Here is a 15,419-nt window from a genome sequence, read left to right as displayed (position 1 = left end):
TCGGCATAGCATTGGCCATTGCACTCACTTGGGGAGTGAATCATTGGATGGAAGATCTTCCTCTCTGTCTCTCCTCCTCTCTGTATATCTGACTTTCCAATAAATAAATAAATCTTTAGAATGGCTGGGACCCAACTACTTGAGCCATCATTTGGTGCCTTCCAGGACGTGCATGACAGAAGATGGAAGTGGGAACTAGAATGAGGAATTAAACCCAAACGCTCTGATATAGGACACAGGTGTTCCAACTGGTAGCTTAACTGCTACGCCAAATGAGCTACAGCCTTCTTAAACAGGATATGTTCAAAATCCATAAGCAGCATGTGCATTAGGCTAATTTAATGCTTAAGCTAATTTCATAAAGGATATCATTCAATAATTAGATACAGCCCTCACATAATTATCATAGTTTCCAATATCTGCTTTACATTCAATTTTCAATAATCAAGTAAAATTAATTCATTAACTTAGGGAGAAAAAATAGTTCATACCATTTAGTTCTAAAATAACTAAGGTAGTTTCTTTTAAAAATTACATAATCTCTGTACCTACACAATTTTTCCAAATTCCTATTTGAGATACTAAACTTTAGAAAAGAAGATTGGGCACAGGAGGCACTCAGGCAAAGTGTGCTGTAACCAGTGTTAATCTGACTTATGCTGAATGTCCACTGATGAATGAAAGCACTTTGTCTACACAGCAGACTCCTGCTTATGCCATTTCTCAGTCTCCTGATCAGGCTTCATGACATTAAAGAAGCTGCTGAGGCATAATTAACTGAACAAAAGAAAAACATTACCAAGAAAGAGGCAGTTTGCAAGCCACTAAAAGTTGAAAATTGTCAACAGGTAGACCTTCATTTCCTAGTACCTGAATTAGTTATAGGCTCCTGAGAGGTCCCCTTTCTTGCTTGATTTTTTTTCCCTTCATTTGGCGTTCATTGGTACTCAATGACCACTAACGTTCATTCCAACCTCTATGTCTTTAAGTTGTTTTCCTGCCTGGCATGCTTTTTTCCACCTATCAAAGTTATACTGAGCTCGAAGCTTTCTTTGGAAAGCCTTCTTGTACACACCCATCCTACAGTATTCTGTGCAAACTCCAATTGCCTTCATTGTCTCTAGCACTATCTCAGCTGTCGAATTGTATAAAGATACTTTAAAAAGTTTCTGGAAAATGGAATTTTAAAATGTAAGTTTATTTAGGTGCAAAAATAGTGCTTGGAATTCATGCAGCTTATTCATGATACACATTTTCCAGTAACTTTTTGAACTGATTTGTGTTATCTCATTATTTGGCTCATGAATCTTGTCTCCTCAATCTGACTACAAGCTGTTTTAACCCACTAAGCCCCAAGTTTTCAATTCTACAAACATGTCAACAACATAATGTTTATTTCAAAGTCAACATATGGGTACATTTAAGCCTTTATAGGTGTTCATATACAGAAAAATGGGTAACAATGGGTTAAGGACAGGAAGCTTGCCTATTTTATAGACACCTCACCCACACCGAAAAAGCAGCTTAGCATAGTTCTATGACCACAACACTTACGACGGCTACACTACTTGAACCGAAACAAGCCAGAACACGGACAGCGCTATCTCAGACTTAAAGATAAGCATTGTTGCATTACATACTGTCTTCAGCTAGTACTTACTGGCAAATAAATCTCGAGACTTGAACTGATATTCATTCTAAAACCTGTAAGGAAAGGGGTAATCACATAGTGAAATTCTTATTTCTTATATACAACTGCAAAGCCTCTCTACATGGAAGAATTTAGAACATTATTCTAAAACTCAAACTGATATATGACAAATTAAATGGTGATATTAAAAAAGAAAGCCTGTACCTCTGCTAGTGAAAAAAAAAAATAAAATAACACGCATACTGTGTAGAAAGCCAGCAAAGAAACAACCTTAAAACCCATGCCTTGACTACATCTACTATTTCACAGATGCACTGCCACATTTACATGTGACTTTTCTCTAGAAACAGTATAAGAAGAAATTACAAGAACTGCTAAATTGTTGAAACATGTATATATATATATATATATATATATACATATATATATATATCATCTGCACTTAAAGGCCTTATTTAGCATATGTGATTATACAGTTTTCTTTTAGTTTTCCAGTCTTTTAAAAGGGATCTACATTTTCTTAGAAATATTCCTAGAAATCATCAAAACGAACGTTATTCTTTATTGACTTAGTTTATCTATCTATAAAAGCAGATGAACAAAAGTGAAACTTCTGCTTGTCCAATACATTTCCTTTATAATAGGTACTTTCAAAGGCACTTAAAAGTGAAATTAAAAATAAGTTGATTTTGATGCAAAAAAAATTGAATCCATATGTAGCTTTTCATAACTCTCATCTTCCATAAGCTTCATTAGGACCTCTTACTGATTTATCAAAGAGAGATTTAGTTTTACTAAAACTTTTTGAGAGGCAGAGAGAGGAGAGAAGGAATAAGAGGGAGAGATTTTACCCTCCCTTCCTTCACTGGCCAGGGTTGTACTAAGCATCTCCAATGCTCAGGGCTGTACCAAGTTAAAGCTAGAAGGCACCATTCAGCTTTGCCACGTGGGTGGCATGCATCCAGCTACTACTGCTGGAAGCTGGAATAAGGAGTTGGAGCTGCAACTAGGACTCAAATACAGATACAACAAAATGGCATATGAACATCTTAATCACTAGGCCAATGGCCTGCCCCAAATCTCTCATATTCTCATTAGCAAATTTTTATTAAAAAAAAAACCCTAAGGAAAAGAACATGAACAGTGAAAGACAGAAAATAAAATTCTTTTAAAATGCAAGCAGATTGTATTAAGTATACTAATAAAAGCAAATGGTAAATACAAGGTCAAATAGTAATTGAAATGCTACCAGTTGAAACACATTCAAAATGGTTATTTCTGATTATGGTGTCTTTAATTCTAATTTTTGAAAATTTGGAAAATATATCAAAGCTTAATTTAGACTCTCTTGTACATATGCTCTGTGCATCTTTAATATATACTCATAATATTAATTTTTAAATGGTTCCCAAGATTCCTATAAAAACATGACTTTCTTTAAGCAGAGCCACTATTACATACCTTTAAAAATAAGCTCAAGGGTCTAACGTGGTGGCCTAGTGGCTAAAGTCCTCATCTTGAATGCAGCAGGATCCCATTCAGGCATTGGTTCTAATCCTGGCAGCTCCACTTCCCATCTAGCTCCCTGCTTGTTGCCTGAGAAAGCAGTTGAGGACAGCCCAAGGCCTTGGGACCCTGCACCCATGTGGGAGACCAGGAATAGGCTCCTGGCTCCTGGTTTCGGATTGGCTCAGTTCTGGCCATTGCAGTCACTTGGGGAGTGAATCATCGAATGGAAGATCTTCCTCTCTGTCTTTCCCTCTCTCTGTACATCTGACTTTGTCATAAATAAATCTTTAAAAAAAATAAGCTCAAGATTGTGGCTCAGCTTAATAGTATTACATTATACACTTTTAATTAGTTAAGAGTTCTCATGTTCTGCTTTCTGCACAATAAAAATAAAACTGGGTATCAGGTATATGATTAAAGAGAAGCTTATTAAACAAAAACTGGCTGACACTCCAGATAGCTGTGAAAATACAATTTATAAACTATGTAGAGCATCATAGGTCCTATAAGAAGATACTTGAAAGAAAACACAGACATGTGCTTCTCACCAATGTACTCTGTATCCAATCAAGAATCAGACTTTAGGGCCCGGCACGATGGCGCAGTGGTTAAGGTCCTTGCCTTGCACGCCCGGGGTCCCATATGGGCACCGGTTCTAATCCCGGCAGCCCCGCTTCCCATCCAGCTCCCTGCCTGTGGCCTGGGAAAGCAGCTGAGGATGGCCCAAAGCTTTGGGACCCTGCACCCACGAGGGAGACCTGGAAGAGGCTCCTGGCTTCGGATTGGCTCAGCTTCAGCCGTTGCGGCCACCTGGGGAGTGAATCATCAGATGGAAGATCTTCCTCTCTGTCTCTCCCCTCTGTATATCTGCCTTTCCAATAAAAATAAAATAAATCTTCTTAAAAAAAAAGAATCATACTTTAATATATCCTCTGTAACAGAATGAGAGCAAACTATGTAAAAGAAACTTCGTATATCTGACTGGAGGCTATTAATATATAAACACGTGGTTCTAAATATTTTATATATTTTATTTTACATATTTTGATATTTTATACCTGAAGACTCTTAATATGTACTTTAATGCTTGAAGATTTCTAATTATGTTCACAGACAAGTCAAAAATAAGGGTAATAACAAAGATATTCATGCTCCTTGGAGTATACTAAGGTAACTTGTACTATAGCTTCCAAAAGTCTACAGAGTCCTCATTCTGATGATAACACAAAGTTTTCAGGGTGGTTTCTTGGAAGTAATCGAAGAACCCACAGCAGGTTCTCTTTTATTATTAAAGTTCAAGCTGTGCAATTTGTTCCTGCCAGGACTTTCTTTTTTTCATTTTATCTGAAAGGCAGACAGAGAGACACAGATAGGCAAAGAGATAGCCAAAAAGATAGAGATCCTCCATCTGCTTGTTCTCCCAGTACCACTACAACATCCAGGCTAGGTCAAGCCAAAGTCAGGAGCCTGCACTCAGTGAAGGTCTCCTCCTTGAGTAGCAGAGACCCACCTGCATCCTTCAGGGTACACATTCTCAGGAAGGTGGATAGGACGTGAAGAGGCCAGGAATCAAACCAAGATGGAATGTGGGCATACCACATGGTGTCTTAATGACTGTACCAAATACCTTCCCGAAAAATAAACTGTTTTGATGCATCAGTGCTAGCACCAATGGTCCTAAAAGGGGACAGTTCCGTTTGTTTAATAGAAAATTACCATGCCTCTTGCAATATCATTTTCCAGTTCATATCCCTTTCTCTCCCTTTTCTACCCAGAATTCAAATGTCACCTCATTTTATAGAATTCATGTTTCTCCTTCCCTGATTCCCAAGTGACCTGTTTTCCTGCCTCCAGCCCTACATAACTCTATTTCTCCACACAACCAATGTTTTCAGTGTGGGAGAGTAGATTTCTACAAAACAATTTGCCAGACAGGGCAATAGCTGGAAGAGTTTGTGGAGTAAAACACCACAAACCACATAGCACCTCATTAGTGTCAGAGAAATAGAGGCAACATCACTCCCATTTGTTCTTGTGAGGTTTTTGGAACTGATGAGTAGAAGAATGTGGGGGTATATGAATCCATGAACTGAACAAAAATGTGTAACCACTGAATACCCCACACCTACTCCTAACATCAAAGAGCTATGCCACAAAATCAAGTTCCTGGCAAAACACTTGGTAAGTGTTTCCAGTTTCGTATTCTTAAAATGCAAAAGAACTCATTGCACAGTTCATATTTACATTTGTTCATTTGTTTGAATCCTACGGAAATTCATGAAATGTGTTTGGAGCACCACTCTAACATAGGAAAAGTTCAGAGCAGCTGACGAGACATTTCTTTACTGAATAGCTAACACCATTTTACCCTTTCCATGCTAGAAAAAAATGTTAAAAGGTACCCGTTGCCTAAACACTTACCTCACTGTTGTTCAGAAGCAGCATACTCAGGGTATTTTTCTTATGATAATGCCATAGGTATTGAAGTTCAAGTTTTACCAGCTACCTAATTTATTTACACCCCCAAACACCTATACGTAACATTATAGTTGTTAGGTTTCTATAGGCAATAATGATGTCAAAGAAAAAAACTACTCTAATGAGTATTTCTTTGAAGTAGATACAGTACTATGGGACCCCTTAGGCTGATAGCACCAAAATCAATCTTCCATAGATTCCATTCTGTAAGAACAACTCAAAGATCTACTAGCATCTGAAGCAAAGCAGAAAAATCTGACATTACCACCTTGCAGCAATCCAAGATCCCCATAGAAGATATATTACTATAATTACATGTCACATGTTTACAGATCACATTAAAAGTATATGGATGGAATGGCAAGGCAAACTATATAGACTGTTAAGTCAATCTCACTACTTTCCATTACTAGAGAGCTGGTCAGCATCTTCTGGCAGGATATTGCATAATACAGTCAACTGTGCTCTCCCAGCATGTGGCTTTGGGTCACAGTGTGGATTATCTGTAAAATGAAACAGATAGAGGAAAGGCAAGAATCATCAAGACTATCACACACCTTATTGAAAAACAAAACCAGTATTAGTAGGTCTGGACTCACAGGAGAACTTTTCATATGTGTTCATCCACTGAAGACAGTCAAGACCATAAAACAATATGGCTGATCTTGTCAACTGATAACATCTGCCTTTCATTATTGAGAAAAACAGCAAAAACAGATTCATCATGATATAATCTATGGTATTTTATAAGCCCAAGAACACAGAACCTAGAATGTAGTACAAGAAAGCCCTTCAGAAATTTCACTTAATTGAAATTATGAACATACAAGTTCCTCAGATGGTTCTTCCCAAGGCTCTACTGTGCTGAAGGCACTACTAAGATACACACAAAGAAATGTAAGAACCGCTTACTGCTTTGCAAATGGACAAATCTGAAGACTGAGAAAATGTTTAAGTGTACATCAGAAAAAAAAAAAAACAATGTTCTTTCTTATTTTTCCCAGCAATATAAACCTGAAAACTACCACTGACCTGTATCCATCTGAAGAGTTCAAAGTCAGAAGTAGGAAAAAGAGGCCAGCAACATTCCGAAAGACCAAACAACCAACCAAAACATCACAATAGCTTTGTTACCGCTCGTTTATTCTGCTAATTCAAAAGGAAATATCATTAACAACTGTCAAATCTTTGGAACTATATATTTTTACGAAATCTCATTTCACTGTTCCATCATTTACTTCTCATTCTTCACAACCCTGAGGTTTTTGTTTTGATTTGTTTTTTAGTGCCATCACCATCCTCCATGTCATCCAGTCCTAAAAACTCTGAATCATGCCAAAGCCTCTCTCTTTTTCACTTCCTCTGTCAATGTGGATTTGGTGGACTTACTATTTTTATCCAACAATGTCTTTTATGTAGTCACTTAATTTCAGGTTCTCATCCAATATTTTTCCCTGATAGTCTTAGACTTCATCCAAACTCTATAAACCAAAATTTCTCTTTTCTCTCAAATTAGATACAGTAGAGAACAGGTGACCAGAGTGTATGGAGGTTTCTTATAACTGTGATCAAATTTCACAGCAATCCCAACAGAGCTGTTTAACAAACTTCTGAGCACAAGAATAGCTTGGCACAAAGCCAAGAAAAGAAGAGGCAATGATGGAAGCCAATAAAACAGGTGAACTGCAATCTTTACACTCCTACACAAAACCTGGTCCTAGAGTACAAGCCCCTGCAAATGTTAATAATGTCTTCCAATTCTTAATTTTCAACATTTCAGCATTCACAAACTCTGCTCCTGATGTGAATTTCTCACTCTCAAATGGCAGTTTTTCATACTGCCCTCATAATCTTATGTCTAGCTGGTCTTCTCTACCCTGAGATTCTTTTTTAGACTGATCGCACCTTAGAGAGGACTCTTCTACAAATACTACTCTTTAAGATTTATTTATTGATTTTAAAGAATTAGAGAGAATGGAAGAGAGAGATGGAAACACAAAAAGAAAGAGAGGGAGAAAGATCTTCCATCTCCTGCTTCAATTCCCAGATGGCTGTATTAGGCCTGGGCTGAGCCAGGCCAAAGCCAGGAGCTTCTTCCAGTACTCCCACATGGGTGACAGGGGACCAAGTACTTGGGCCACCTTCTGCTGCTTTATCCAGGTCATTAGCAGGGGGCTGGATGGGAAGCAGAGCATCTGTAACTTAAACCAGCACCCACATGAGAAGCAAGCTTCACAGATGGCAACCTTAACCACTACATTACAATCCCAATCCCACTATTCTCTTAATATGATCAGGTGTAAAATCTCTTATTCAGCCTTCCCAGAGGGTTTCCAACCCAAGGACTTCTTTTGATCAGCTTGAAGTATTATGATCTTCAGAGACCAGAGAAAGGGAATGTTGGGAAGGATGTTGAGAGTGCAAGCTGCTGACTGAAGACAGCTGCTGGGAATCCCCAAGTACTGTGGTGAAGGGTGTGGCAGTCACAGCAACTGGTTTCAGAACAACTGAGTTAGACTCGAAAGATCTACTGGTCATGCACTTTTCACCAATAATCCCTGTACATTGTCCATTTAAAAGCCTGGCTCTATTTATCTCCTCACATGAGTTTTCTTCTGACCACTCCTTTATTCAATGTCATCTCCATGCTTACACATTTTATCTGTACGTTGCTAACCTACAAACATATATACATATCCTTAAGTATTTAAAGCAAATTCAATATCTATATTCTTTCTTCCACAAGAGTGGAAATTCTATGGACTAGTTCTTTAATTTCTCAGGTTTCAAACCACAGAACTCAGCATAATGCATATGCTTTAAAAAATAAAAACACAGTTTTTCCCAGTGACATATAATTTCCACTCAGCAATTCAACACTAACATCCTTAAGGTTGAGTAAGTTTGAAAGTATAAGACATTAAGAGCTGTAGTAGAAAATATACCCATACTTGCTATAAAAGATGCCACTTATACTTGGACCAAATATAACATAAGCACCATCCAACCAACTATACTATTACACTGTACTTCTGGTCTTTGGGCTCTCTTCATTATATTACATACATTTGCAGCTTATTTTTGCTCTTTGCAATACTCAATACAGAAGCTCTAAAGTTTACTACTGGGATTCTTCTTTTTCCACCTACACACACACACACTTGGTTCCAACATTGTCTCCAGTGTCCTACGAGTAACTGTCCCACTACCGACTGTAGAAAGACAGCTTGCGCACTGAAAGTCCATTCTCTCAAAACTCAGCGCTGAGTTTTGCTACAGCTCTTCACTTACTTAGCTTAGTTGATTCAGAATAGTATCAAAAAGACATTATTACACAGGTTTGAAAGAGAGGCTAGTTTAGAAAATTTAAATGTAGAAGTTCTGGTCATTGTGCCACTTTATAACAGGCAAGCACACAAGATCTAGTGTTTCACACATATACATTCTCCAAAGGTAAAATTATCTATAAATGGGAAGCTCAACTAACTTCAAAAATACACTCCATTGCAATAAACGGTTTTAGTGTAATACAAATTCAGTTTCAAAACTGGACAGTTTCAGGAAGACAACTATATGAATAGCATGTATACATATATATAATAAAAACAGACACCTTGTTTTCGTAACAATTCATGCATACATTAATAGCATTTTTGGTAGTTATCTTCCCATTGGGCTGAGTTTTCAACACAGATCCATTCTTGGCAGTCACCTATTAAAGGGAACCTGAATGTAGCAAAAACACAATTCATAAGCAAGAAAAATTATTGACTAGATTATCACCCTTTTTTGGCCATATGGGGAAGAAGGTAAATTAAGGATTGAATTTCCATTTTAACTAAATATACTTTGCCCTACATACACCTTTATACACAGATATAAAAATAATTTTGTAACTTATACTTCTACATCCTTCTATTTCAGTCACTGATGAATTTTACAGCAGAAATGACAAAGGGGATATGCCTACCCTCTTTTCTATCAGTAAGCTAGGACATCAGATTGTCTTCTAATGTAAATCAACACTGCTAGAAACACACACATACACACAATTACATTGAACCCTTAAAAAGCAACAACAGGTTTTCTGACAATATTTTTCTTTGTGAAGAAAGGCTGTACATTACAATCATAGAAGTTAGTAGCTTTAAATTAGCATGGATAAGGAAATCTGTCATGGCCTAGCAGAATGCTTGTCCAGCTATTGTGGTCAATCTTCATCAGAAAAAAAATATTAGTTTGTGTTTAAAATGCTGATTTAATATCACTTTAATACACTGAGCTGTATTATCTGTTTTACAGTGCAGTAATCTTGCTAATACTTAGGTGATACAAAGTGGCTATTTTCCCTAACACCACCCAACTTCTGGCAAGCCGTCTGAAAAACAATAATTAACCACTGGGCAAGGCAAGAGGGAGTTAACTGCCCAAGCATCTGATTAGTTTCTCAAAATCTGCAGGGTCAAGCAGTGAATTTTTCAAAATAGATTTTATTCACTGTAACAGAAAACTACATTTATTGACACTTAACAGTAAAGAATCTTCTATGTGACACATAAAATGTAGCATTACATTATTACATTAAGTTCAACAAGAGTAAGAAGGAAAAAGTATATGGTATGTGACATGCAACATAGCATTTAAGATCTAGGACTGAACAATTCCAGTGCCCTAACGGGATCCTTTTATATTTATTTCGGTTAATGAAAAAAAAAAATTCTTAAATGAAATGCAGCAAGCACAAGCATAAATAAGAGCTTTTAAAATCTTATCACAATATATTACCGAATGAGCTAATCATGAAAAGCATTTTTATGGAAACAAAAGGGGCTTTACTTACTACAATCAATACAATTCACTTTAAGATCTCCTATTTATGCTGCCTTTAACCCTTAAAATAGACCTCTCATATTTTAAAATGCCTGGGAAAGGACTAAAACCATTCCACAAGTTGCCAAGAATTGCTCTCTCTCCCTTGTATTGCTCATTCCTAGGCTAAAGCCACCCAAGAACCTCTGAATCTCCAGCTCTTGACAGCATTCAATCTCTCCAGAACTGAGTTGGAATGCATACGATAAAGGACAGTGACATAACAGCAAGTTTTATTCTAGAAACTGGCAGAAAAAAAAATCCATTCCCATGCAGTCACTCAAGTCCTAATTCAGGTCCCCCACTTCTCTCTGGCTCAGTGGTTCTCAACATGTGGTCCTGGGAACTGTAGCATCAGCACCAACAGGGAACTTGTTAGAAATGCAAATTCACAGCCCCACCCCAGACCAACTGAATCACCAACTCTGGGAAAGGGGCCCAACAATTTGTGTTTTCACAAGCACTATAGGCGATGAAGATGTTTGCCTAAGTCTGAGAACTAGTCCTCTTCCAAATTTAGTGTGCCTAAGAATCAGCTGGGAAGCTTGTTAAAATGCAGATTGTAATTCGACAGGTCTAAGGGGTGAGGTCTGAAAGCCTACACTTCTAACCAGTTCCTAGGTGACCTCGCCTGCAGACCCCATTGCAAGTGTTTTCCATACCAGCTGTGTACAAAAAGAAAGAAAGAAAAAAAAAACAGGATGCTCATAAATATATAAATTCCAAGGAACTACCCACTTCACCACTCTGGTAAAATGAGTACAGTTCTCCAGGTAAAGACACAGAAGGATGTAACTCATGGGTCTCCACATAGGCTAAATATTAGTATCATCTGAGGATGACTTTCAATAACTCTGATTCTGAGGCCTCACTAAAAATCAATTAAGGCCGACTTCGGGGCTGGGACCCGGGTTTCCATGTTTTTATTAACTTGCATGTCATTCCAATATGTGGTCAAGTTGAACATAACAGCTCTTGAGTCTAACTGGTTGAAGCCGCGACAGGAGCAGATCCTTTTAGTCTGCAGTAGCAAACATGTTCCTATAAAATAACTATGTGGACCCCCTAGAATACAGATCCAAGAGTTTTGACTTGGAATAAATGCACCTGAAGTTACATATTTCTTGCATCTTGAACCTTATCTCTGTGGACTAATATGCCCGTATAATGCCAACTGCAGTGAGGTAGAAACAACAAAAACAACGAAAAAAAAAAGCACCAATAACAGAGAAATTGTATTCACACAGCCTATTCCTATATGTAGGATCATCCAAAAAAGTTCATGGAAAATATATATTGTGAAAACTGCATGGATTACCTTTCAGAATGGAAAGGTCAGTAAAGTAACTGATGGATTTTGAACTTCTAAACCGAAGAAAGACGGGCTTTACCGTGTGCATTCTGACAGAAACGTCCCAGGAGATGAAAACAGTGTCTTTTGTAGATGACAATTTGAAATTGTCAAGAGCATATCTTCTGGTGAACAGATAAGGTACCTAAAACACGCTGCTGTGACATAAAACTAACAGGCTGGAGGAAATCAAACCAAAAAGCATGTATTAGGGCACCTAGTACAAAACCACACTAGTAAGTACACGATGCTGTTATGTATGTAAAAGAAAAAACAGTGTCAGGGGTCACCAAGACACTGTTAAACTATTAGTCATTTCACCCCTACATTCAAGAAATCTTGAAGTTTCCACAATAAATCTCAAAAATGCGCTTAAGATGCATTTAAATAGGATGCAGTCTTCATTCCACTTAAATGACCTGTCACTGTCCACTTGGTCATGTTCAGTGTCTAAATTAGTTGTTTTGAGGAATACATGACACATTTAAGGCCTGCTAAATGATACGAGCTATTATTCTCCCACCAGCATTTCAGTACATTCATAGCAGTGAAAAGTGTATCATATTCACCTGTTTGATTTCACAAAAAAGAAAGCTAGCAGCTGGGGTACGCAAAGAGAAGCACATATCTAAATATGTATGCCGAGTGACCACTGTGAAAATATATTTCCCATCCATTTTCTATATGAACTGGTCAAGCTCACTATCCTTTGAAAATTCTTATTACTGTCATTCAGTTGACTCAAACTCACTTTAAGATGTGTGAAAATAGCACCTCCTGAAAGTGTGTCCTGATACACTTTGGAGCAATGGAGCGTGAATACTAAAACAGCTTTTGTCAAACTCATGTAACAGCTCAAGAACTAAACAGGAGTGAATTGTTGCGGTCCTATGACTGCACAAATATCATCCCAGGACTAGCCTTTATGTATAACCAGGCAACCAGGAAAATACATAAAAGTCACAAATAAATTACAGACACTTCATGGATTTTTCTTTATGTGTTATTTTTCAAAATGAATTTTACTTCTTACCCAGAAAAATAAATAAATTGGCTAAATAAAGGTGTGGACTTAGAATTTAAGCTCCTAGAATTAACACTATGAAATGTATAAAGATAATGTATTTGACAAAGCACTTGTCTGTTTGCCCTTTCATGCCTTTCTCATGAGCCAGTGCCCATAGATAACCAAGTCTAAAAGAAAATGGTCAGAACACAGGAGAGTTACACAGAATTAAAGACATTTAAAGTATCAGAGAAAACAAACAATACAAACATGCACAATTTCCAGGACACTTTATTATACTTTCCACTTTACATGGTAACTTTATATTTTCCATCTAAGCAGAAGTGTTCACACTCATCCAAGTTCAATCCTCTAATCTCACAAAATGAAAAGCACAATTTGTAAAAGAAGATCAATCCAGGTATATACCATATGAGACAAGAATCACTCATCCTGACTAGAAAAGGGGTTGATTCTTTTCAGTGTGGGTTTTGCTGAAATTTTTCTCCATTATTTTTCTTGTGGCTGCTGAGTACACATAATAAAAACAATCACCCTCTCATTCTGCCCTCTCCTGGTATTAACATTCTATCTAGGATTTAACTCAAGAAAGGCCAGCTCACACTCAGTTTACACAAATAATACACATACGTGTGTGTAGCTCTCATCTCCCACACACCCAAACGGACAAGGATTGGAACCAACCGAGCTTTTCGCCATAACAATGCTATTTTAACCAGTTGCCGACCACACACTTGAAGGGTAAATAATTAAGAGTACAAAACCAAAAGAAACCATAAAAATTCCTACACATGTACTGCTGGACTGTTTAGCTGCTTCTCAGATCGTTTCAGTATAACACAGATTTCTTAAAAAGTGAAATGGACACAAAAGCAAATGTACGCTTAGTATCCAAACTGACAGTGGCTCTGTGGGGACAGCTCTCTTTGAATGAGCTATTACCCAGATAGTAGAATGAGGGAAAGAAAAAAAAAAAGAGGTCTCACTCTTCTCTGCTAGGAAGCCGGCAGTGCGCTCAATTCACTAGAAACACATTTTAACGGGTATGCTGATAAAAATACATCGTAAGGGGAAAGTGTGTTTTCAAACACCCCCACCCCTGGCAAAAGGAAACGCGGAGGAAAGGAATGGGTAAGACTTCTAACAAGCTCCGGAGCCAAGTTCCATCACTAACAGAAGAGAAGTTAGATAGTCGCTGTTTTTTACCCTGCTACGGGAAAGTAGTTCTGCAAGTGCAAGATCCGGGGAGCGGGAAGAGCGGCGGCGATATTTTCACACGGGGCAATGGAAAACCTAAGTGAGGAGAGCTCTACACCTGGGGTAACCGAGATCTCCAAAACTTGGACGGGGTAGAGAGTAGCGAAAGCGACAAGGAACCGGGGAGCAAAACTCCTGGAAGTTATTGCAAAGAGAGAACGAACACCTCTGGGAACCCCGTGCAAGTCGCTCGCAGCAGCACCCTGTTCCAAGTGTGGGCTGCCGGCCTCAGAGGGTAGAAAGCGCGGGGTGCCCTTCCTGAAGTCGAGTAGCTCCGGAGACCCGGGCAGCGAGAGGAGCAGGGGCAGCCGGCGGCGGCGAGGAGACGGACTCGCACTTTGCCTCAACTCTAAGCCCTATCCCGAGCGCAAAGGAGAGGGCGGCGGAGGGCACGGTACTCACTAGGGCTCATTGGTGAACCGGGGGGTCCGGGGCTGCTGGTAGCCGTACAGGTGACAGTAGAGCACATCGAAGCAAAAGCAGCACATCTCTGCAGACACCACCATCTTCCGAGAGCCCGGCGATGAGGACGAGGCGGCGGACGATGAGGGCGAGGAAGAGGTGGCGGCGGCAGGCGTGGAAAGTAGGGTTCCCACTCCGCAGCTCGGAGGTGGAGACAGGGAGATACCCCCGCCGCCGCCGCAGCCCTGGGGGGGAGAGAGGGTACAGCCGCTGCCGCTACCTCCTCCGGTTAGACCTCCCAGCCCGTTGAGCCGAGTACCGGCGCCTCCTAGTCCTAGCTCCCCAGCTCGGCACTGGCTCTCTCCGCTACAGTGGGAGGAGGAGGCGCCACTACCGCCACCCGTGCCAGAGGGGGGCGAACTGGACAGTTTCTGCTTCTTCACCCCGCAGCAACCCGCCGCCATCTTGGAACACTCTCCCCCACGCAGCGCTTCCGACCCATAAGTGAGGCGAGCTGGCGGCGGGGGCGAGCACGCTGCGGCCCCGGCCGCCGGGGGCGCGCTGGGGGCTCGCGGGACGCGCGCGCGCCGTTTCCTAACCGGCTGCCCGGCCACGAGGCTGCCCCGCGCGCGCCCTCGTCCCGGCGCGCGCCCCGCGCTTTCTTTGCCAGGCGTTTAGTGCCCGTCCCGCCCGCAGTCCTAATCCCAAACCCTGCCCTAGGCAGGCAGAGGATGGAAGACAGGAAGCCCAAAGGGAAAGAAGGCGAAAGGAAAGAGACCAGAAGCGTGGACAGGGGAGCAAAGAGAGGAGGAGGTGGGCATGGCCAGGAAGGAAGAGGGGAAAGGGAAGCTAGTGTGGGAGTGGAGGTGAAGGGA

General features: G+C 39.9%; 1 protein-coding gene across 3 annotated transcripts in view; it reads right to left on the bottom strand.

The window, feature by feature from the left end:
* The window catches only part of AMMECR1 (AMMECR nuclear protein 1), a 122,449-nt gene extending 107,280 nt beyond the window's left edge, over nucleotides 1-15,169 (bottom strand). Inside the window, exon 1 of one of the 3 annotated variants that reach the window (XR_005885826.1) lies at nucleotides 14,545-15,014. Coding sequence is in view for 2 of the 3 variants with exons in the window: in XM_040999735.1 (XP_040855669.1) it covers nucleotides 14,545-15,008 (464 nt within the window). In the remaining variant the exon portion in view is untranslated. Of the gene's footprint in view, nucleotides 1-14,544 lie in introns of all 3 variants that reach the window. The other 2 variants (XM_040999735.1, XM_040999736.1) reach the window with 2 other exon arrangements.
* Nucleotides 15,170-15,419: the final 250 nt, after the last annotated feature.

This window comes from Ochotona curzoniae, unplaced genomic scaffold (assembly GCF_017591425.1).
Source record: "Ochotona curzoniae isolate NIBS_2020 unplaced genomic scaffold, NIBS_Ocur_1.0 scaffold_1852, whole genome shotgun sequence".
Lineage (NCBI taxonomy): Eukaryota > Metazoa > Chordata > Mammalia > Lagomorpha > Ochotonidae > Ochotona > Ochotona curzoniae.
The sequence above is the reverse complement of the archived record's forward strand: the minus strand, read 5'-3'. Positions and strand labels throughout refer to the sequence as shown.